Source organism: Salvelinus namaycush, chromosome 15 (assembly GCF_016432855.1).
Source record: "Salvelinus namaycush isolate Seneca chromosome 15, SaNama_1.0, whole genome shotgun sequence".
Taxonomy (NCBI): domain Eukaryota; kingdom Metazoa; phylum Chordata; class Actinopteri; order Salmoniformes; family Salmonidae; genus Salvelinus; species Salvelinus namaycush.
The window spans coordinates 37,422,297-37,444,540 of NC_052321.1; the positions used below are offsets into that span (position 1 = coordinate 37,422,297).

A 22,244-nucleotide genomic window follows, 5' to 3' on the forward strand; every position below is an offset into this window, starting at 1 on the left:
CCACTCAGCAACAACTGCCACTGTTGACCAGGGAGTCATGGAGTCCGTCAAAGCAAAAACAGGCTACCATTTGACCTATTTTCATTTTGACCTCTGACCTCTGACCTTTAGGTCTGCTGGTGCTGAAGGAGCTGGGTATCCAGGTGGAGCGCTATGTGGCGTCGGAGGTGTGCGAGGACTCCGTCACGGTGGGCATCGTCAGGCATCAGGGACGCATCATGTACGTGGGCGACGTGAGGAACGTCACACGCAAACATGTGAGTATAATGTCCTGAATCATGGGCGTAAGGCAAGGTCACTCATGGTCTGTGAATCCCAATAGCCTGGCTCGAAGACGAACGCCCAACCACAATCTCAATAAGGATATTCTAATTGAGAAAGGTTGTAAGGTGCCTCAGCTACGGCCATTACAAAAACACTTCATATAACATTACTTCAACCTCTAAACCATAACAAGTATCTCTTAGTTGGATAATCTGTCTATTTTGTCTTATCGCCTGTCCTCCTTTCTCCTATTGTTTTTCCTGTTTTCTCTCTCCCTTGGTACAGTTACACGAGTGGGGCCCCTTTGACTTAGTGATTGGTGGAAGTCCATGTAACGACCTCTCTATTGTCAACCCGGCTAGGAAGGGTCTTTATGGTAGGTAACAAACCTGTACATTTATCACTTGTTCTGTGATCGGTGAAGAGTTATTTCCTGTAGCTGAATTTTAAATGCCTGTCCTTCTCTGTTTCTCCTGTAGAGGGCACTGGTCGGCTGTTCTTTGAGTTCTACCGTCTGCTGCACGAGGCTCGGCCCAAAGAGGGCGACAACCGGCCGTTCTTCTGGCTCTTTGAGAATGTGGTGGCCATGGGCGTCAGCGACAAGAGGGACATCTCTCGCTTTCTAGAGGTTTGTTCCTTTACAGAGACTGTATAACATCTAGGAGTTCTAGGAGAACCAACTCTACATTAGTCATGTAAATGTTTAACTGTTGGAATATGGATACATTTTTATGAATACCACCTTGTGGCGGTAATTCACAGTGCATGCTGTCAATATACTGGTTAGGTTATGAGGGAACAATTTAAACAGTTAATTTAAATTTTGTATGAGATTCTCTCTCTCATCTCCACTACTTCAATAAAATCCTTCAGGTTATTATTTGTAAAAGGGAATTTGTTCTCAATAACTTTCCTGGTTAAATAAAGGTTAAATAAACCTCCTGTCTCCCCACTGCCAGTGTAACCCGGTGATGATCGATGCCAAGGAGGTGTCTGCTGCTCACCGCGCCCGCTACTTCTGGGGGAACCTGCCTGGCATGAACAGGTTGGTGAGAGAACGGTGAGGGAAGCAACAGCCAGCCTGTCACCTAAAGCAACGCACACCTGGGCTAGTTAGTTCCGGAGCCAGTCAAACTCCGCAACCAACGAATCATAATCTCCTTTTACGCACTGTTCTTGTCTCTCTCGCTCTCTCTGTCTCTGTCTCTCTCTGTCTCTCTCTCTCTCTGTCTCTCTCTCTCTCGCGCGCGCTCACTGTCTCGCTCTTGCGCTCTCTCTCTCTCACACTCTCGTGCTCCAATCTCCCTCTTTTTCTCTCTCTTTCTCTCCATCTCTCTCTCTCTCGCTCTCTCTTTTCACACATCCCTTACCTTTCCCTCTCTTTTCCTCTGCAGACCCCTGACTGCCATGTGCACTGACAGACTGGACCTTCAGGAGTGTTTGGAGCATGGCAGAACAGCGAAGGTCAGTTATATATGTCTGGCTTCTTATTGGATCTGTGCTTTTGCTGTTCTGGCGTAGACCAAATTGGCCAAACATGTAAATTGTGTAGTTCATTCATTTGAATAACTTAGTTCAAGGTACATGGACTCAAACCGGGTAGAAACAAATGAGTTTGAGTGCGAGTACCTTTTTTGAACTTTCAAATGAAATGTTTGGTCATCCGGACAATTTGGTCCGTAAACAATACTTATTATTATCCTAATCTTATGCACCAGCCACTTAGTGTGTGCACTTTCTGGTTTTCCCTCAGTTTGGCAAAGTGAGGACCATCACCACTCGCTCTAATTCCATTAAGCAGGGTAAAGACCAGCACTTCCCTGTCTTCATGAACGAGAAGGAGGACATTCTCTGGTGCACTGAGATGGAGAGGTAGGAACTGATTACCCTTCAAATTAATGAATCATACCAGCAAATTAAATGACGTTATTACAAGCAGTTTTTCCCAATGGGATACCTCGTTATTATTCAAAGGATTCTCTTACAGGAAGTCATAGATATAATTCCAAATTACCCTTCTATGAAGCACCTAAAAGTTCATCTCATTTTTAAATATAGCGCCATTTTAGATGTCACTAATTCTCAAGTGTATCTGTCGGTCTGTCTCCTGCTCTGTCTGTCTGTCTCTTGTTCCCTCTGGTGGCTGTCTGGTTACTGTCTCCTTCCCCAGGGTGTTTGGCTTTCCTGTCCATTACACAGACGTGTCCAACATGAGTCGGCTGGCCAGGCAAAGGCTTCTGGGAAGGTCGTGGAGTGTACCGGTCATCCGTCACTTGTTTGCACCACTCAAAGAGTACTTTGCCTGTGTTTAACAAGACTTGGCTTAAAAACCATCACAAACATGTAACTGATGTTGTAACTAGAAACAAGAGTTGTGGTGAAATTATACTACTTCCCGGTATCATTTCTCAGGCAAGCGAAACATCATCAGAGTAGATATTTCACATGATTTCTTGTATTTTGAAATGTACTTCTTATTCTATTTAATTTGTATATGTCATTTTACCTTTTTAGCAGTGTTATCCAGTATTTTTTTTATTGATTTGTTTGTGCAAGCTATACTTGAGACAAGGCTTTCTTCTCAAGGCACTGAGAAAGAAGAAACTAGGATCTGTGCGATTTTTTTTGTTGTTGAGTAAAGACTAGGATTGGGTGATTGGAAAAGATCTGAAAGAGAAGAGTTTATCATACTGTATGTACAGTATGTATGTGAATGATTTTGGCTGTGTAGGCATGATTTTGTTTTGGCCTATATCTGAAGTGGACGATGCAATCCACCTCCAGCTACTGAGCCTCGCAGAGCTAAAGTGAATAAGGGGGATTTTCTTCAGTGTCACAGAAAGCTGTGTCTTAATGAATCCAAAACACCAGATCACATATACCTCTTTGTTTACAGTTTATATACACAGTTAACTGAAGGTAAAGGTACTACTGTAAAATGGTTACAATACCATGGTGCTTCGAGACAATAGGAAACATCACAGTCCATGTGTCACAGGCACTACACTTTAGACAAGATGGGAAATGTTTAAAAAAAAAAACATTGCCTGGAAAGTAGTTTTTTCAGTGTGATGTTTTCACACTTAAAGAAGTTATGTGCTATCTTAATAACTTTAAATGACTTCAAAGTGGCGATAACATACGACGTGGTGGCAGAAGACTGCAGAATAGCATGCCATATCCTCCTCTTTCCTATGTTTTACAGCTTTTTTAAACACAAATTGTACTGGTGCTTTTTCAATCATTTCCCAAGCCTTGCGACACGCAAACTCAGGCACCCGTGCCTGCCTGTGTCAGACTCTGAACAAACAGAAAATGAAGCTAGCCACATGGGCAGTGATGTTTTCTGTCGTTACAAAAAAAAAAAAAAATCTTGATCAAAGTCTGTGTGGTGAACTACTTTTTTGTAGCTTCATCCTGACCAATGTCATTACTGTACAACTGTTTGTGAGCGCTGTCGGTGGACTGGAGGGAGTGTGGGTGCCCTGGTGTTTCCACATCCAAGTAAAGACTCTCCTTCCCTTCTCACCCCTGCAAACTAGATACTGTCAGGTGCAAGTCTTCAAACAATATGGTGCGGCTTCACAATGTTCTTCTACCTTTTTATAGCAATTTTGTGCTGTTTTACCAACATTATAAAGCACTTTTTATATGTATACTTGTTTTTTTTCTTTAGTATTAGAAACATTTCTTGTTTTTTCTTGTGAAATTTTTGTTTTTATGAGGTGAACTGTTCTACCATTGTGTAATACCATATGTTTTCTACACAGTAGGGCTGTGCCAATAGAAGTGAACTAATGGATTATTAGAATGGTGTTGTATCCATGGAAACAATTGAATTATCGATGCTACTCGATGTACAGTAGATTGATTTGAAAATTATTCGTGTGCTCCGTTAACATATTGTCTTCTGTTCAAAGCAGTAATTCAGTATCATCCTCTGGATGAAAAAGAATGTGTCTATTTCTATTACGATTGTAGGATTTAGATCCCGAATATTTAGAGAGCGAAAGAGAGAGAGGTATTCAAACGATTATTACCCGAACTTGGATTACATTCCAAATCTGCATTTACTGACGATCTGAATTATTATGACCTTGAATGTGGAAGATTTAGAAATGAGTTTGTCACAACTCAAAATTGAACAGTGGCCCAAAACAAGAGCAGAGATTACGACTTACCGATGTCCCATCTAAATATTCAATATGACTTAATTTCATAAATGTAGTTTCATACATGATTAAGTTCTTAAGTGACCTTACTGTATCCTTGCCGCCGTTTTAGTTGAACTTCACACATTGGGTTTGCAGGAATTCTTGTGCGCTGTGTTGACATTAATTCCCCTTCTGTATAGCAAATGACCATGCCCCTTGTACATTTTGTACATAGAGTTTTCCTGTTGCTGGTTTTGGTTTGTTTTTTCTCTTTTTGTATTACCTATGAGATGTACAAATATAATTCTTTGCTAATATATATCATGGAATTAGAAAAAAAAGATTAGGGCAAAAAAAATGTAATCAAGTAAAATTGAACAAATTTCGTCAAAATAAGCTATGAAACATTAGAGGTGGGTAGACTCCAAGTCTTGCCTTCTAGTACTGTTCATTTGTTTTGTTTTCCAATGTTCTGAGTGAATCCAGTTGAAATGTGTCACGTGATCTTAACAGTAGCCTAATAATGACAGCTTTAAGATGGAACGGTCTATACTTCACTGCACAGCCCTACATAATGTTGGTTGTTTTTTTGTTGTTTTTTTTTCTTTAAAGAACTATAAAGAGGGATTGTAGGTGTTTCTGACGGTGCTAAAAATTTTATCTAATCAAGAAAAAATATATTTGTTTGGAAGAGAAATAAAACTTGTCTTGACAATGACTGTTTTTAAGTTCCTTATAGTAATGATTGAAGAGCACTATTATTTCACTCTCATATGATGCATATATTAACAAAGGCATTTTAACTTTGTACTTGAAAAAATTGTGAATAATAAATTATGAGTTTCCTATATTGTTTTAGACTAGAAATTGCTGTAGTTGGTTGGTGCTTATCTGTGGGGGAAAACCATGTACTCCGTAATGGGAAATAACAACAAAAAAAAGAAACATTTCGGTAAGACCTTTTACTGTAGCATAATGCATAATGTATGCTTAAAACTTGGCATTCGCATTGCTTCTTAATCCTACATTCCATGCCATAATATCCTATCTTCCATGTCTTGTTTTCAATTGTCGTTTCTTGATTGATGCTTTTGTTATTATTGGCAAATGTTATGTCCCAAATGGCACCCTGTTACCTTTATAGTGCACTACCTTTGGCCAAGACCCATAGGGTGCCATATATAGTGAATAGGGTGCCATTTGGGATGCTCACCATGACATTTCACTGTTTCAGACAGGTCAGTTCTATAATCCAGTGATACTGTTAGTTGGCGCTCAGTCTGTGTGGCTTCTTCTTTTCTGTCATATTAACTGTTTTATGGCCTATGTTTTTCTTCTTTAAGATGATCAGTGCGTACAGCAAATGTAGCAGTCATTCTCCACCCTTTACCCAATACTTATGTTTTAGTACCCAGAAAGAAGAAAAAGGCTCCTTATGTATTTGTGCTGGAGAACACTTGAATAAATGTATTGTTTTTGTGCAAAAATATGATAGCTCCTGTTGTTCTTCACCTGTACCAAGAATAAATTGAACGATACAAAATCTTATCACTATTGATCAGGTTCCTTGGCAACATGATAACATACTACGGTAACATTGTTGCACATCTATACTAAAGTTATAGCTAAATCCTACTTTTAAACTGCTTTAAAATCTTTAAAAATGACTTTAAAATCTCAGAGGGACCTTTTTCTTTTAACAGTATAAAAGGTAATAGTTTGTTAGTTCTGCTTTTGCTCACATCACCCTGCATTTGCTCACACATTTAATGATTGCTACTACTAATACTCTGTTTGTAGTGTTTATTATAGCCTAATGTGTTCTCTTGTCTTCATAATGATTACACAAACCATACATCTGAATAGTATACTTAATGAATTATTTAGAAATACTGTGTATTGTAATTTATAGGCTAGTGATTATATGACCTCCTTGTTTTATCCATGATCTTTCCTTTCCTGTAATCACAGTTCACACCCAGTTCCTCCCACAATGGTACAGCCCCCTCCAAATGGACACGCCTTAAGTGCTAAGTAATTGGTTAATCTGGTGACCGAGTCTGCCTTCCCTATCGGTGATTGGAGCGTCTGCACGTCGCACGGACTTGGATGCTGCGACCTGAGGCTGAGCAGGCTGGATTCAGAGTGAAGCATCTGCGCCTGGCTGCAGCAAGTGTTCGTCTCATTCAACGGATTGTTGCTGTTGTAGTCTATCATAAAGTAACCGAAAAGGCGTTTTGGAGCCGTAGGCCTTTAGGAGAGGTATGTCGAGCGCGATCGAGATTTGCAACTTTATAGCGTACTGATAGGCAATTTACTAAGAATTGTGTGAAGAGGCTTTGATTTGGGGCCCAGACTATGCGGGTGTATGGATCGTCCCTAGACACGGATGCTTGCTTTATGTGGATACTTTGTTTCTTATGGCGACTGGCTGAATGTCTGTAAGGGGTTTGCTCCCCGGAGTCCTGACTGCGTATTTTTCAATTCTGATTTTGCCATCCTGATTCCTTTCATGCCATTGGCTTTTTTTTGGGGGGGGGGGGGGGGGTAGTCGAAATTAGAACCTACATGATCATACCGGCAGACGGTATATGGAACTCAGACTGGGGACATAGGCTAAATGCTATAACTATCCAATTACACTTGCTATGAATTTGGTCCATCGATTACTACGATGCAAGGGCAACATGGTCTTTAGGCGGTGGGATGGAAGAGGGTGATTATTATGGAGTGTTCCGTCATCATGGGGAGGGTAGGAGGGTTTTGGAAACCGTTTTCTGGAAATCGTTTTCTGGGTCGGTTATGTATCCTGAGGGATGAAGGCCGGTGTTTCTTTGTGTCAAGTGGGATGTGGAATTTATCATTTTAGATCTATTTACATAGTGATTTAAAACCTTAGTAAATTACATGTGTGTCCTGTCCGTATTTGTTACAGACTAGCCTATAACAGGTTTAGGCTATAAACCTTGAAATGGCTATACTTTATGAGGGAATCTATTTGGGACGTTTCAAACTCCATGATCAATTTTCCAAATAAATATCTACGTTGACTACTGTAATTTCTAGGTTTGTGTCAATTTTGTGTGAATATTCTAAACGCTGTTTGTAATAATAATAGATTTAGCCCCGACAATTAGGCTAGCTACAGAAGACTGCCTGCCTTTTATTTATGCGCTAGCCTAGACCAATGAGTTGTGCTCCACCCTAAAATTTGTCGATTATTTTTTAAATAACCTGTAGGCTATTTGTTTCTATTCTATCCATAAAAGGCATATTGTTGTAACTTCATTCATTCCTTCATCCTAAATCCTAGAACACTCAGTCAGATGTGGGTCAGTAGAAGTGATGGATAACCAATGGTTGGTGCATATTCCCTTCCTCCCACCTTTGAAAATGAACATGATATGACACTTTAGACATCAGCTGTCTGCCTTTACAGTTGGCCTTGATTCGAGTCTGAACATTCATGTGCGAGATGTCATCTAGTCATCATTTTAGACAGATGATCTCAGCTCCAAATCTGGATCCATGAGGATAGAGAGCATGTGGTGAACTTGCTGGCTGCCGCACCCACACTGTCACATACATTACCACTCCCACACCCACCTAGACACACACACACATAAAGAGGAGGAGTCCCCGGGGGATATTTATCGTTTTATTCATATTAATCCAAGAAAGATTATAGTATTGGAATATTGAAATATTTTAACGTTCTGATGCGATAAGAAATCCCTCTGTGTCTCATACCACAGGACACTTCTACAATATGTATGTACAGGTTCACTTTATAATGTGCTACATTTTAGTTTTTAGAAGAAGAAAAAAATGATGGAATTCTGTTATGGATGAAAAGTGTGAACCGGTGTGTGACATGTTGAACAGTTTTAGTCCAGACAGACAGGCAGACAGACAGCTAAGCTAAGGGATGTTTGGTCATACTCAGTGACAGACACCGCCTCAGGCCCATTCGTTGATGTCACAGCAGCCTGGCCATGCCAAGTTGAGAACACAATGTTTATTGTGTTATAGCTTGTTTTAGAACACAGCGATTCATTTGTGTTCTTCAGTGGGTCACTCCCTCCTCACATCTGAATGTAATGCCAATGACAGTTAGTGGTACCATAGCTTGTATGCCTAGTTGTAGTTGAGGTGGTATAACTGGTCAGAAACTAATACCGTTCTCCATGAGAGTGAAACTTTTTTTTTTGTCGGCTTGTCTCTCTTCCTGAGAAAATACGCACAGGTCTAAAAAAAACATTTTTTCTTCTACAATATCAATTTTGGGGCTGTAACTCCCTGCACCACAAATGAGAATAGCATGGTAGTGTTTTTGTTAACCCTTCACGTCTAATCTCTCTTCCAGAGCCATCATGTCTTCCAGTTCAGCGACAACCAGGATCCTAATCAAGGGTGGCAAGGTGGGTGTGTTGTGTTGACTGTTGTTGTTGGGCTGTTATATGTTCATCTAAAATAAATGATTGTGAAGCATTACAGAATTGCAGATATCACCTCTTTCATTTATGCATATTCTTCGGTCCAACACCTGATTCTCTCCAGCACCTGATTAGTGCATTTTTTTTCTCTCTCCCTTTTGACACCAGGTGGTGAACGATGACGTCACGCAGGAGGCGGATGTGTACATTGAGAACGGCATCATCCAGCAGGTGGGGGAGGGGCTGATGATCCCGGGAGGGGCCAAGGTGATTGACGCCTCCGGGAAACTGGTACTCCCCGGGGGGATTGACACCAGCGTGCACCTGCAGCAGAGTTTCATGAACGCCACCACCGTAGATGACTACTATAGCGGCACCAAGGTATGAATGATCGACAGCTTTTCTACGACTGTCTGTGAGGTTGAGAGGAATACCATGCTTAAGGACACTGGCATTACCCTCAGTGACCCGGTATAGCCAGTGCAGGACGGGTCTCCCATCTGAGTCTGGTTCCTCTCCAGGTTTCTTCTTTCTAGGGAGATTTCCTTTGCCACTGTGCTGCCGCATGCTCTGGAGATTAAGGCGGGTTACTGAACAAAACCTTGTGATATGTTGTCCCAAAAAGGGCTGGGTCAATCACATTTGATTGGTTGGTTCATTGATAAAAAAGGTCTGGTGCTTTAGGACTCTGGCATTACTCTCCCTATGTGTGTATTTTGGTAGAAACCTGTGGCAAGGTTTGTCTAGCAATGCCAAATACTCCGTTACAGCAATTCAAATCCCAGTGGAAGCTAAATGGTTGCAATGACGTCATTATTACAATACCCTCTGGGAATTTAGTAATACATTATACTAATATGGTAGGTCATTGAACTGAACTGGAAAGACAGATACATAATTAGTATGGACCATTTAATACACAATAATTGGCCCAGTCTAGTGGGAAACGACCATTTGTCAAACATATTTTCCTCTCCCGGTAACCCAGTGGACCGCCATGTACCATGGCAACTAAATAAACTCATCTTCCCAGCTTGCCTTGCTGTGTGAGATAATGACCTCAGACTTAAGGTGGAGACAGACTCTGAATCCCAAGTCTTGTCCCATCAAAGTACGGCCCACTGGCCGTATCCGGCCCGCCGGGCACTTCAATCCAGCCCGCGAGACATAATGTTTTGTCCCCCCAATTTCGTGGTATCCAATTGGTAGTTACAGTCTTGTCCCATCGCTGCAACTCCCGTACGAACTCAGGAGAGGCGAAGGTCAAGAGCCGTGCGTCCTCCGAAACTCGACCCAGCCAAGCCACACTGCTTCTTGACACAATTCCCGCTTAACCCGGAAGCCAGCCGCACCAATATGTCAGAGGAAACTCGAACCCGAGTCTGTAGTGACGCCTCAAGCACTGCGATGCAGTGCCTTAGACCGCTGCATCACTCGGGAAGCCCCCGCAAATTGATTTTAACAAACAATTGGTCCCCCAAAAAATGCGTCCCTCCGTTGAATTTCAAAATCCTGATGTGACCCTCGAGCCAAATGTTTGCCCACCCCTGCCCTAGCCCCTCATCCCCTCATCCCTAGACACTCCTGTCCTGTAGATGTGAAAGATTTGGATAGGAGTAAGCGAAAGGCCCTATGGCCAAAACCCCACTCAGCCTATCAGAAGGCACGTTGAAGTAATTACCAAATTACCAAGTAATTACTCTTTGATCTACAGAAGTAGCTAGGAGCTAGGGGTTGATCCGGGATTTGGGTAGAGACCAAGAAATATTCAGAGAACTACTAGAGTAATAAACTGGGCGTGGTTCAGACTCAGAGATGCTGCTTTGATTTAGACAAAGATAGTGGATACATAAGGCTGCTGACTCAAGTTATTTATTATATAATATTCTCTGTTATTCTGAGTCATCTTTATTTTATTTTATTACATATCTCACCTACCCCCATAAATGATTTATATAGATAATGTGGCAGAAAGCTGTGGAAGCTGTAGCAGGGTGTGCTGACTCCTGATGCAGTCAGACAGCAGGGCAATAAACAGACTGGAGAGAGAAGATGGTGGAGGGATAGCGAGAGATAGAGAGAGAGAGAGAGAGAGAGAGAGAGAGAGAGTGAGACAAAGAGAGAATGAGAAAGAGAATGAGAGACAGATGAGAGAGAGAGAAGATGCTACAGGGATAGAGAGACAGACAGACAGACAGACAGACAGACAGACAGACAGACAGACAGACAGACAGACAGACAGACAGACAGACAGACAGAGACAAAGATAGAAAGAGAATGAGACAGACAGACAGACAGACAGACAGACAGACAGACAGACAGACAGACAGACAGACAGACAGACAGACAGACAGACAGAGAGAGAGAGAGAGAGAGAGAGAGAGAGAGAGAGAGAGAGAAAATGGTGGAGGGGCACACACTGAGACTGGGGCTATCCCAGATCACCTCAGGGCATGCATGACTCATCAATCATTATTCTCTATTCTCTACCACCCAGAGATGACATATAGAGTCTGAGAACATAGCTGTGTTTTAGACATAAACGACAAGCTAGCCAAGGAGATGTTATCTTTCTGCTATAGTGGGGTTGGCGGATCTGTCTAGCCGGGCAGCTGCTGCCGTGCTGCCTGGCTAGAGTACAGAGTACAGAGACAAATGCAGATCAGTTTCTGTTTCCATGGCTACCGTCGGGTTGCAGCAAAGACTGCTGTGAAACCTTTTCACTCGGGCCATTGTGCTTGAAGACAATAGTTCTCCAACACACTAGACACATCCCCAATCCTTACCAGACAGTACTCCACTCTCTCTAGGGTCAGCTGACTCAAAGATGCTCTTTGGAGCGTTCACTTAGCGACACATAGTAACAGACTACAAGTATTTGGAAAGATTTCATATAGAATGTATTTGTTGTTTTGTAAGGATTTAGTACACACACACATATGTAATGGAGCAGTAGTGACGCTTTCATACCTTGGAATCTATGAATCTAGAAATGTATCCTCTGGATATATATATATCATTTTTACTATTTCGATGGCCATACAATGTATTCTTCATCACTACGTCTTCGATCTAGTACGTCTGCCGTTGCTTCAGATATACAGCCCTAAATGGATAGCTGATTGATAGTGTAATAAACAATGAAAGGACTGACAGTTCCTTGATATACATTCGCTCACTGACCAGCATCATGCTCTGTAATATCTTTTCATTATACCCCATGGGTTATCTCCCAGTCCCCTTCCCGTGCTCCAATCTAGTTACTGATTGACGTTTTTCACCTCCCATCCAGTAAATAAACATTAGGGGTAATTGACACTTTTTACTGTGTGGTTTTAAACCTGAGGTATGTTGGCATGTTAATTATGTCTTGCCCCGGAATTTATAGAGAATAATGGATGCATGCATTAACCCTATACTGTCATTGGCATTAATTAACCAGACCAGACATCATTATGGAGCCTTTGCATAGCGATACTTCAATGTATTGTGTCTCATTGTCCTCCTACTTATAAACCATTTACAAACACTTTTATAAAGTTTTTCTTAATGTAACGTAGTACCTATACTGAACAAAAATATACATGCAGCATGCAACAATTTCAATAATTATAATGAGCTACAGTTCATATAAGGAAATCAGTCAATTTAAATAAATTCATTAGGGCCTAAACTATGGATTTCACATGACTGGTCAGGGGCACAGCCATGGGTGGCCTTGGAGGGCATAGGCCCACCCACTTGGGAGCCAGGCCCACCCACTGGGGAGCCATGCCCAGCCAATAAGAATGAGTTATTCCCCACAAAGTACTTTATTACGGACAGAAATATTCCTCGAGTTGGTGGGCCTTGTGCGCAAAATTTGAGAGAAATACTATTTTAGTGCGTATGGAAGAAAAAAAATGATATTTTATTTCACCTCATGAAACATGGGACCAATACTTTACGTTTCTATTTTTGTCCAGTATAATATACCTTTATGTAAAGTGGTATCCATAGTTGTAATGTCTGTCTCTTCTCTGATCTGAGATACTTGTGGTTCTGTCAACAGGCAGCCCTGGCTGGAGGTACCACCATGGTTATAGGACATGTATTACCAGAGAAGAATGAATCTCTACTGGAAGCCTACGAGAAGGCCCGCTCCCAGGCCGACAATAAAGCCTGCTGCGATTACGCCCTGCATATGGGGGTCACCTGGTGGGGGCCCAAGGTAACTGTCACACTCTCTTGATAACTGGTGTTTTTATACCCTTTTCATTTAACTGAGCTAAGATCTGTACTGCACTCACCTGGTTACACATCCGCCATAGTTGCTGGAACTGTGCTGCAAAAGTCACTGAGAGGAAAATATCAATGCCAACACACTACGATTCAGGTTGGCACAATAGTATGAAAAGGTATGACTCCTGACTAAGGCTGTGGCGGTCATGCCATTTTGTCAGCCTGTGATTGTGAAGGAAATAACTGCTGGCTGTCCGTCACGTGATCGGGTCTTTCTCACAGGCTGCAAACAAGTGAAGACAGACACATCGGGGACGCAACTGCGCCAATTCCGAGGCGCATATTGAAGATATTGGAAGAACTGTCCACATTTACTTTTCGTCAGCCAACAAGATGGGTAGGCCTGACGAACAGCAAAAGCACTACTAGCCTATGTCAATCTATTATCCCCCATAGTACAAAAGTTGACGTGTTCTATTCTGTGCGAGAAATAAATATTCCAGACTATGTTTGGGACAATGAGCAATGAGCCTGACGCAACAGATCAGAACATTTAGCTTAAAATGTTGATGAACTATTAGGCTATTTCTTCACTTTATACGCGCAGCAATGCGCACATGGCAGTAGGCTATAATCACAAATGTTCCATTAGCAGTAAAACACCATTATCAAAAGTGACCACAAATGCGAATATGCATGTAATGCTTTTATTATGAAGATGCATTTTGATGGGTTCAAATTATCTTCCCCAAACTCGAAACTCACGCACTGCATATGTATGCCAGTTAGGCTCTATACACATTGTATAGCGGATTAATGTGCTTCATTTTAAGAAGTTATTTGGCCAGTTTAGTTGTGATACAAACCTTATCAGAACATATAGGCCTATGGGCTAAGCTACATGAGGTGTGGGACTATGATTTGAAAAAGTCGCATAAAAAAAGCATGCAGTGTTTCTTGCCTTAAGCTGGTTATCATTCTCAAGTGATAATATGTAAGTCATAGGCTAATATTGTCACCCATCAGACTATTCTTGATTTAATCTTTACATATACTAAATAATATATGTGTGAAATTTGTTTTGATTTAGAATGGACCATTATCATGCACCTGTAATCGAAACAGGGGCGGGGGGGGGGGGGGGGAAATACATGTCATCTATGCACTTAAATAGCGTATGGAGAATGCGTTTCCCGTGGCTCATTTCATGCCAGCCAGGTAGGTTATACTCCTGTTATAAAGAGAAGCAATGTGCTTAATATTAGGAAAGTTGAGAAAAATATATAATAGGTCTAGCCTATAGAAAGCTGATGGGATCCTCCTCTTTTTAACAGAGGCCATCACTCTGTTTTCTCACCCAATTGCATAGCTTATATAAATGTTGAGCAACATGAGCTCATGGGCTCTCATGAAGTGTTTGATTAGATTTTCGATTACATTTGCATTGATGTCAGAGTGATTAGAAGGACAATAGAGTGCTGAGTACCAGGCAGTTAGCAAGTTTGGTAGGCTACTATTGACCAGCAGCAGCATCAGAGCTTGGAGAACTAAATGGTGACTAAACGGTGACTAAACGGTCACTTGCAATTTGACCGCCGTCATGACTCGTGACCGTCGGTGTGGCTGTAATACGGTCACTGTAACAGCCCTACTCCTGACTGTGTTCATCTTGTTCAGGTGAACTCTGACCTCTAACCCCTGACCTGTAGGTGCGTGCTGAGATGGAGAGCCTGGTGAGAGATAAAGGGATCAACTCGTTCCAGATGTTCATGGCCTATAAGGACCTGTTCATGCTGAGGGACTCAGAGCTTTTCCAGGCCCTACAGAACTGTAAGGACATCGGGGCCGTGGCCCGTGTACACGCTGAGAACGGAGAACTAGTGGCCGAGGTGAGTCTCAGAATCTGGTTCAATATGTAGTCCCACATCAATGACTTTTCTTCCATCATGTCTTTGCTCAGAAAGAAATACAACAAAGTCAGCTTAATTTCATTCATTACTTTTAAAAACCCTTACTTATATATCCAACTGTAAGAAATTGACTGACACAAACAGTTCACAAAAGTGTGAGAAACTGACTGGTACTGGTTTGACAGAGGGACTGCCACCACAGTAAGCAGTTTTATTCACACAAAGGAGACTAGGGCTGTTATGTGGTAAGGTCAGAGATAAGATAGAGCAACTTTTTTGCGGGGGGACCATTGTAACTGACCCTCGAGCCACTGCGGCCCATCATGATGAGTCCCCGTTTTTTTGTGGCCCCCACCCCCATCAAAGTTGCCCATCCCTGCCATAGAGTTAAAATGACTTGAAAGGACATCCAACGTTCCGTGATGGATGAACCGTCAGCCATATTTAGTGCACATCCGATTTCTATCAGTGATACAGCACATACACAAGGATTCCTGTGTGTTTTCTAGGGAGCCAAAGAGGCATTGGACCTGGGAATCAGCGGCCCAGAGGGCATTGAGATCAGCAGACCAGAGGAGGTAAGACGTTCTCTTTACTCTTCGGATAAAAGCGTCTGCTAAATGGCATATATTCTCATTATGTTATTATATACTACTGTTGTAGTCTGTGCTCATAATTAACTCATACTCCTTATCTTTCTTCCATGACTTCATAGACATAGCCATTACAGTTTTATAGTCTTATTGTTTTTCCAGTGAAGCATTTCCAGTGCCTATGTTATAGATATCAGCCCTTCATAATATTGTAATGACCCTAGCATTGAGGATCGTCTTATACCGACTCAACACAATATCCGGTTGTTTTTTCTTTCTCACAGCTGGAGGCAGAGGCCACCCATCGGGCGATCACCATCGCCAATAGGGTGAGTGTGTGTTCTGTGTCAAGTTGTTGCATTTTCTTTATCGTCAAGCACTTCAGTACAATGGTAACTGCCCCCGAAATACCATGCAGTATCTGGAACTAGTCCTGCATTTGGCATGGGTATTTGGCATGTTTTCTTCTGGTGAAACTCTCTCTAAGAAATGTTGTCTCACTCTCTGTCGTTCTCTTTCAGGCCCACTGTCCTATCTACCTTGTCAACGTGTCCAGCATGTCAGCAGGAGATGTGCTTGCCACAGCCAAGATGCAGGGTAAGGCCAAGGCATATCTTATCCTGTCCTGTCGTATCCTGTCCTGTGCATATCACAGATGACTTTTCATGTGGTTTGCGACCCTCTGCTGGCTTGATCTGGGCTGATCTTCACTACAAGTGCTTCTGGAACCCCACCTGTCTGTCTGTCTGTCTGTCTTGTACAGTAACTGGCCAATACTACACATCACAGTCCAGTGCCTTCAGAAACTATTCAGACCCCTTGACTTTTTCTACATTTTGTAACGTTACAGCCTTATTCTAAAATGTATTAATTAAAACATTTTTCTCGGCAATCTACGCAAAATACCCCATAATGACAAAGCGAAAACAGGTTTTTAGAATTTAAAAAAAAAGTATTAAAAATGAAAAAACAGAAATACCTTATTTACATACGTATTCAGACCTTTTGCTATGAGACTCGAAATTGAGCTCAGGTGCATCCTGTTTCCATTGATCATCCTTGAGATGTTTCTACAACTTGAGTCCACAATTGATTGGGCATGATTTGGAAAGGCACACACCTGTCTATATAAGGTCCCACAGTTGACAGTGCATGTCAGAGCAAAAACCAAGCCAAGGAGGTCGAAGGAATTGTCCGTAGAGCTCCGAGACGGGATTGTGTCGAGGCACAGATCTGGGGAAGGTTACCCAAAAGATTACCTGCAGCATTGAAGGTCCCCAAGAACACAGTGGCCTCCATCATTCTTAAATGGAAGAAGTTTGGAACCACCGAGACTCTTCCTAGGACCTGGCCACCCGGCCAAACTGAGCAATCGGGGGAGAAGGGCCTTGGTCAGGGAGGTGACCAAGAACCCGATGGTCACTCTGACAGAGCTCCATAGTTCCTCTGTGGAGATGGGAGAACCTTCCAGAAGGACAACCATCTCTGCAGCACTCCACCAATCAGGCCTTTATGGTAAAGTGGCCAGACGGAAGCCACTCCTCAGTAAAAGGCACATGACAGCCCGCTTGGAGTTTGAAAAAAGGCGCCTAAAGACTCTCAGATCATGAGAAACAAGATTCTCTTGTCTGATGAAACCAAGATTGAACTCTTTGGTGGCAGAATCATGCTGTGGGGATTGTTTTTCAGCGGAGGACTTGTCAGGATCGAGGCAAAGATGAACGGAGCAAAGTACAGAGAGATCCTTAATGAAAACCTGCTCCAGAGCACTCAGGACCTCAGACTGGGGTGGTTCACCTTACAACAGGACAATGACCCTAAGCACACAGCCAAGACAACGCTGGAATGGCTTGGGGACAAGTCTCTGAATGTCCTTGAGTTGCCCAGCCAGAGACTGGACTTGAACCCGGTCGAACACCTCCGGAGAGACCTGAAAATAGCTGTGCTGCAACGCTCCTCACCCAACCTGACACAGCTTGAGAGGATCTGCAGAGAAGAATGGGAAAAACTCCCCAAATACAGGTCTGCCAAGCTTGTTGCGTCATACCTAAGAAGACTCGAGACTGTAATCACTGCAAAAGGTACTTCAACAAAATACTGAGTAAATGGTCTGAATACTTATCTAAATGTGATATTCAAGTTTTTTTTTTAAATATAAATTAGCTAATACTTCTAAAAAACTGTTTTTGCTTTGTCATTATGGGATATTGTGTGTAGATTGATGAGGGGGGAAAAACGATTGAATAATTTTTAGAATAAGGCTGTAACGTAACAAAATGCGGAAAAAGTCAAGGGGTCTGAATACTTTCCGAAGGCACTGTATATGAACATGTATAAATCCATCTATATAATCTGTCTACAGGTAAAGTGGTCCATGGGGAGACCACCACAGCCCATGCAGTGCTGAACGGTCTGCAGTACTACCATCAGGACTGGGCCCATGCTGCAGCCTACGTCACTGTTCCTCCTCTACGCCTGGACCCAAACACACCCAACTACCTGATGAGTCTACTGGGAAAGTAAGAGCACACACACACACACACACACACACACACACACACACACACACACACACACACACACACACACACACACACACACACACACACACACACACACACACACACACACACACACACCTTCCTGATGAGTCTACTTGGAAAGTAAGAACACACACACACACACAAACACACACACACACACACACACACACACACACCTTCCTGATGAGTCTACTTGGGAAGTAAGAGGGGCACATTTCCTTTGTACCCTGCTGAAGGTGATTTATTCAGCGAATGTGATGTCTGGGAAATTGCCTTTAAATTCTACCGCTGTGCACAAATCGTACATCTGGGTTGGATTGAATCTAGGCACCAGTCTTAACAGCGCTTGTAGCTCTCATTAAAATATATAAATACTTTTTGCTGTTCATATAATAACATTTGAATAAAATTTCCCCCTGACCCGTACTCGCCTCCTTCTCTCTAGGCTTTAACAGTGAAACTCCGAACGTAGTGTTATCAAATCAAAGTTAATATAATTTATATTTGCGTTCTCTACATTTTCCCCCCTGACCTATCCTCTCCTCCTTCTCTCTGACCCACTACAGTGACACGCTGAACGTAGTGGCGTCTGACCACCGCCCCTTCACCACCAAACAGAAGGCTATGGGCAAGGATGACTTCACAAAGATCCCCCACGGAGTCCCGGGCATCCAGGACCGCATGAGCGTCATCTGGGAGAGAGGAGTGGTAAGCAAACATGATGTACCTTTACTGTTTGTACGTAGGCAAAGCTCAAAGACAACAGAAAGGTTAGATCTGCTATTGTGACTGCTGTAACTAACTACTACCATGATACCTTGTTGCCGTTGGACATGTATCTGTTGCAATATTTGTTGTGCATGGTCCCTGTCAAACACATATGCTGTTTGAGTCTAGTGCTTGACATGTTGATAACAGATTTGCTCCCTCTGCCCTCTCCCTCTGACATGGAACATTTTGATCCTCTGCTCCTGTAGGTCGGAGGCAAGATGGACGAGAACCGTTTTGTTGCGGTGACCAGCTCCAACGCAGCTAAGATCTACAACCTGTACCCCAGGAAGGGTAGGATCATCCCAGGGGCTGACGCTGACCTGGTGGTCTGGGACCCTGAAGGGACCAAGTATGTAACCGTATCCACTGTCTCCTCGCTCCCTCCCTTCTAACTACTACCGCTACGGCGACCGTTCACCCTCTGGGGGATGCTAAGGTTTTTCTTTTAAACACTCTTAGTTGTGACTCGAGGAACCATTGCTAGTAAACGGTTCATATTTGCACCTTTGGTTAGTTGAGGGGTTCTTGGTGGAATCTTTAATGGTTCAATGTAGAGTGGAGACGTGGCTTAGAAGGGGTGTGGCTTTCAGATAGATATTTTTTGGGCCACCCTTTAAAGTCAATGAGGCTAACAGAGGTGAGTTCCTCAAGATGCCTATGCAACTTTATTACTATAGGTAATCAGTAATGTTATTTTTATATAAAAGTATGTAATATGGAAAAATATTCAATTACTTTTTGTATTTGCAGTATTCAAACGTAGCATGATGAACAGGAATGACATTTACATTAGCGGGTGGCCTAAAAGAACTATCTGAAAGCCACGCCTACAATAAGCCACACCTCCTATCTGATAGGCTGACACCTCTACAATATATTATTAAAAAGGGAAAAAAATGTTATCACAAAAAGATTCCGGTTTGAACATTTACACAGGGGTTCCCCGAATACCCTTTTCAGAGGGGTTCCTCTAGGAACCTTTTTCAACTAGAAAGGTTACGCCGGTGTGGCAACCCAACAGGTTCTTTCAGGCACCTTTACCTCTAAGAGTATAGAGTAACAATAATAGTATATGCCACTTACCAGATGCTTTTCTTATCAACTGAGCCACACAAGACCAATAACCTATTGTATGTGTTAAAGACTATATATTTCTCTGTGTCCAGGACCATCTCTGTGGACACACAGGTGCAGGGTGGAGACTACAACCTGTACGAGAGTCTTCGTTGCCATGGTGTCCCCCTGGTTACCATTAGCCGTGGTCGTTTGGTCTATGAGAACGGAGTGTTCACGTGCTCCGAGGGCTCTGGGAAGTTCTATCCTCTCAGAACCTTCCCTGACTACCTCTACAAGAAAATGGTGCAGCGGGAGAAGGTATTCTAAAAAGCCATCAACAGGATGTGGATTTGAAAATGTTCCTTTACCTATGCATTTTGCAGCAGATGAAAGGTGATCTTTGAATCGCATAAACTTTCCATACCTGCTTCAGATTGTCTTGATTGTCATAATGTATTATTAATGTGTTATAACTGTGTGTATAACCAGAGAATAATTATTGTGTGTGTCTATGTGTGTGTGTGTGTGTGTGTGTGTGTGTGTGTGTGTGTGCGTGCGCGTGTCTGTGTTTGCATCTCTGCTTACTCGTGCGCACGTGTGTGTCTCTCTCTCCTCAGTGTCAGGCCCTGAAGGCCGTGGAGCGTGAGCCCTACGTAGGAGACGTAGCGTTGATGAATTCTGGGAAGAAGGACTGTGGACCATGTGATGGGGACACTCCAACACGACCACACACCAAGCACGGAGGACAGAGAGACCTGCATGGGTCCAGTTTCAGCCTCTCTGGTAACACACACACACACACACACATCGCTTTGCAATTTGGGATTGTATAATTTGCATCTCTCCCTCTAAGGCCTATATAACTTTATTAATCACCAGCTCTAATGCAGTATCTACTATATCTATATGTTTCAATCTCTACTGGAAAGATGCACAATTAGCTACATTTTTGTTAACCTAACAGATTGTTATTTGCCACTTTTTGTTTTATCAATCTCTCCAGGTGCCCAGGTTGATGATAAAATCCCAAAGAGATCTTCTGCAAGGATTCTGGCCCCCCCAGGTGGTCGATCCAGTGGCATCTGGTAACTGTGTGGAAGAGTAGTGAGTTCTAGAACCAAACAATTACTGTAGTTCTCTATTAGAATGAAACCTGAAGGAAAGTTCAGGGCCAACTAAGACAAACTGCTTGTTACGTTCACCCAGAAAGCATAGAAAGAAAAGAAAATCTTACATGTTATTTCAAAAACGAACTCACGTATTTAGTGTATATATGATGACAGGGTCTGAGTAACATTTATATGACACTGATGTAATTTTAATATTTGTTGGAATATCTGCCTGTATGGTCAAACCCTGAACAATATTGGGCTTAGCAAATTTTTGACAAATCGAAACTAAATTTGCACGGTAGCTATGTTGCTAGTTGACTGTTTTGGATAAATGTATGTATTTTAGAGAAAGTACTCAATGTCATTATACACTAATGGTTTTAGGGGGATGAGGGGAGGATGGGGTTGAGTTGATAATTGGTTTTACCTAACTGTTTAACCTACAATATTGCACTTGTATCATGTACTACTTAGCTGCCTTTTCCTTACATGATTTGATGTGTAACAGAACAACTTTTCTACCAATACAGAACAGTCATGAATTCACGTGATTAGTTATTTACTACGCAATATCTCAAAGCACTTGACATGAAATAACGTGAATATAACAATTTTTGTGTGAAACACCGTTTTTTTTCTGTTCGGGTCCCTTCACGATTCCATTTGTCTAATTTTGACGAAAACTCAAATGCAAGCTGATACTTAAAAAAAAAAAATAGTTTTATCTTACAATGTTATTTGAAAAGATGTCATTCCCCTTTACAGCACTGTCAAAAGTATAATCATGAGTCCTGAACAACTAAGGATGACATCGGTCATCAAAATACGTAGGCTAAGTAAGTTCAGAGTTGTTATAGCTTCTATGTTGCTGTTTACAGTTGAATAATAGTAGCACTCTCTTCCTTCCTGGTCATCTCATCTCCCATCAATGTGAATGAACCTACGCTGTGTTTACTGTATGTATTTTGTGGCATAGAACAATTATATGTGAGGCACTGATATGACTCATATTTAGCATCTTTCTATGTGTAAGTGGTGATATGATATTTCTTTACTTTTCTCTGTCTGTTAGCGACAAGTTAGCTAGCTTCACTCTGAAATGCCTTTTTCTCACAAGAGAAGTCTCACATTCAACACATTACTAGAGATAGGTTACTAGAGATAGCATGTTTATGATTGTGGTT

General features: G+C 42.1%; 2 protein-coding genes across 2 annotated transcripts in view; both read left to right on the forward strand.

Moving 5' to 3' along the window:
* The window catches only part of LOC120060494 (DNA (cytosine-5)-methyltransferase 3A-like), a 77,192-nt gene extending 72,056 nt beyond the window's left edge, over positions 1-5,136 (forward strand). Inside the window, exons 17-23 of the mRNA XM_039009850.1 lie at positions 112-257; positions 550-640; positions 744-892; positions 1,224-1,309; positions 1,659-1,728; positions 2,018-2,136; positions 2,435-5,136. Coding sequence (XP_038865778.1) covers positions 112-257; positions 550-640; positions 744-892; positions 1,224-1,309; positions 1,659-1,728; positions 2,018-2,136; positions 2,435-2,576 — 803 coding nt within the window. The 3' untranslated portion in view covers positions 2,577-5,136. The remainder of the gene's footprint in view (positions 1-111; positions 258-549; positions 641-743; positions 893-1,223; positions 1,310-1,658; positions 1,729-2,017; positions 2,137-2,434) is intronic.
* A 3,643-nt stretch (positions 5,137-8,779) lies between these two features.
* LOC120059945 (dihydropyrimidinase-related protein 5-like) lies at positions 8,780-21,037 on the forward strand. Its single transcript, XM_039009020.1, has 13 exons — positions 8,780-8,839; positions 9,023-9,235; positions 12,906-13,064; positions 14,785-14,964; positions 15,495-15,563; positions 15,863-15,907; positions 16,100-16,175; positions 17,941-18,097; positions 18,688-18,829; positions 19,099-19,241; positions 20,059-20,266; positions 20,566-20,731; positions 20,952-21,037. The coding sequence occupies exons 1-13, from the start codon at positions 8,792-8,794 to the stop codon at positions 21,035-21,037; spliced, it is 1,692 nt and encodes a 563-aa protein (XP_038864948.1). The 5' UTR covers positions 8,780-8,791.
* Positions 21,038-22,244: the final 1,207 nt, after the last annotated feature.

Coding starts and splice junctions, on each gene's coding strand:
- LOC120059945 (XM_039009020.1), top strand. CDS start 8,792: ATGTCTTCCAGTTCAGCGACAACCAGGATCCTAATCAAGGGTGGCAAG. Junction 9,236..12,905: donor ACTACTATAGCGGCACCAAG/GTATGAATGATC, acceptor TTCTGTCAACAG/GCAGCCCTGGCTGGAGGTAC. Junction 13,065..14,784: donor TCACCTGGTGGGGGCCCAAG/GTAACTGTCACA, acceptor CCTGACCTGTAG/GTGCGTGCTGAGATGGAGAG.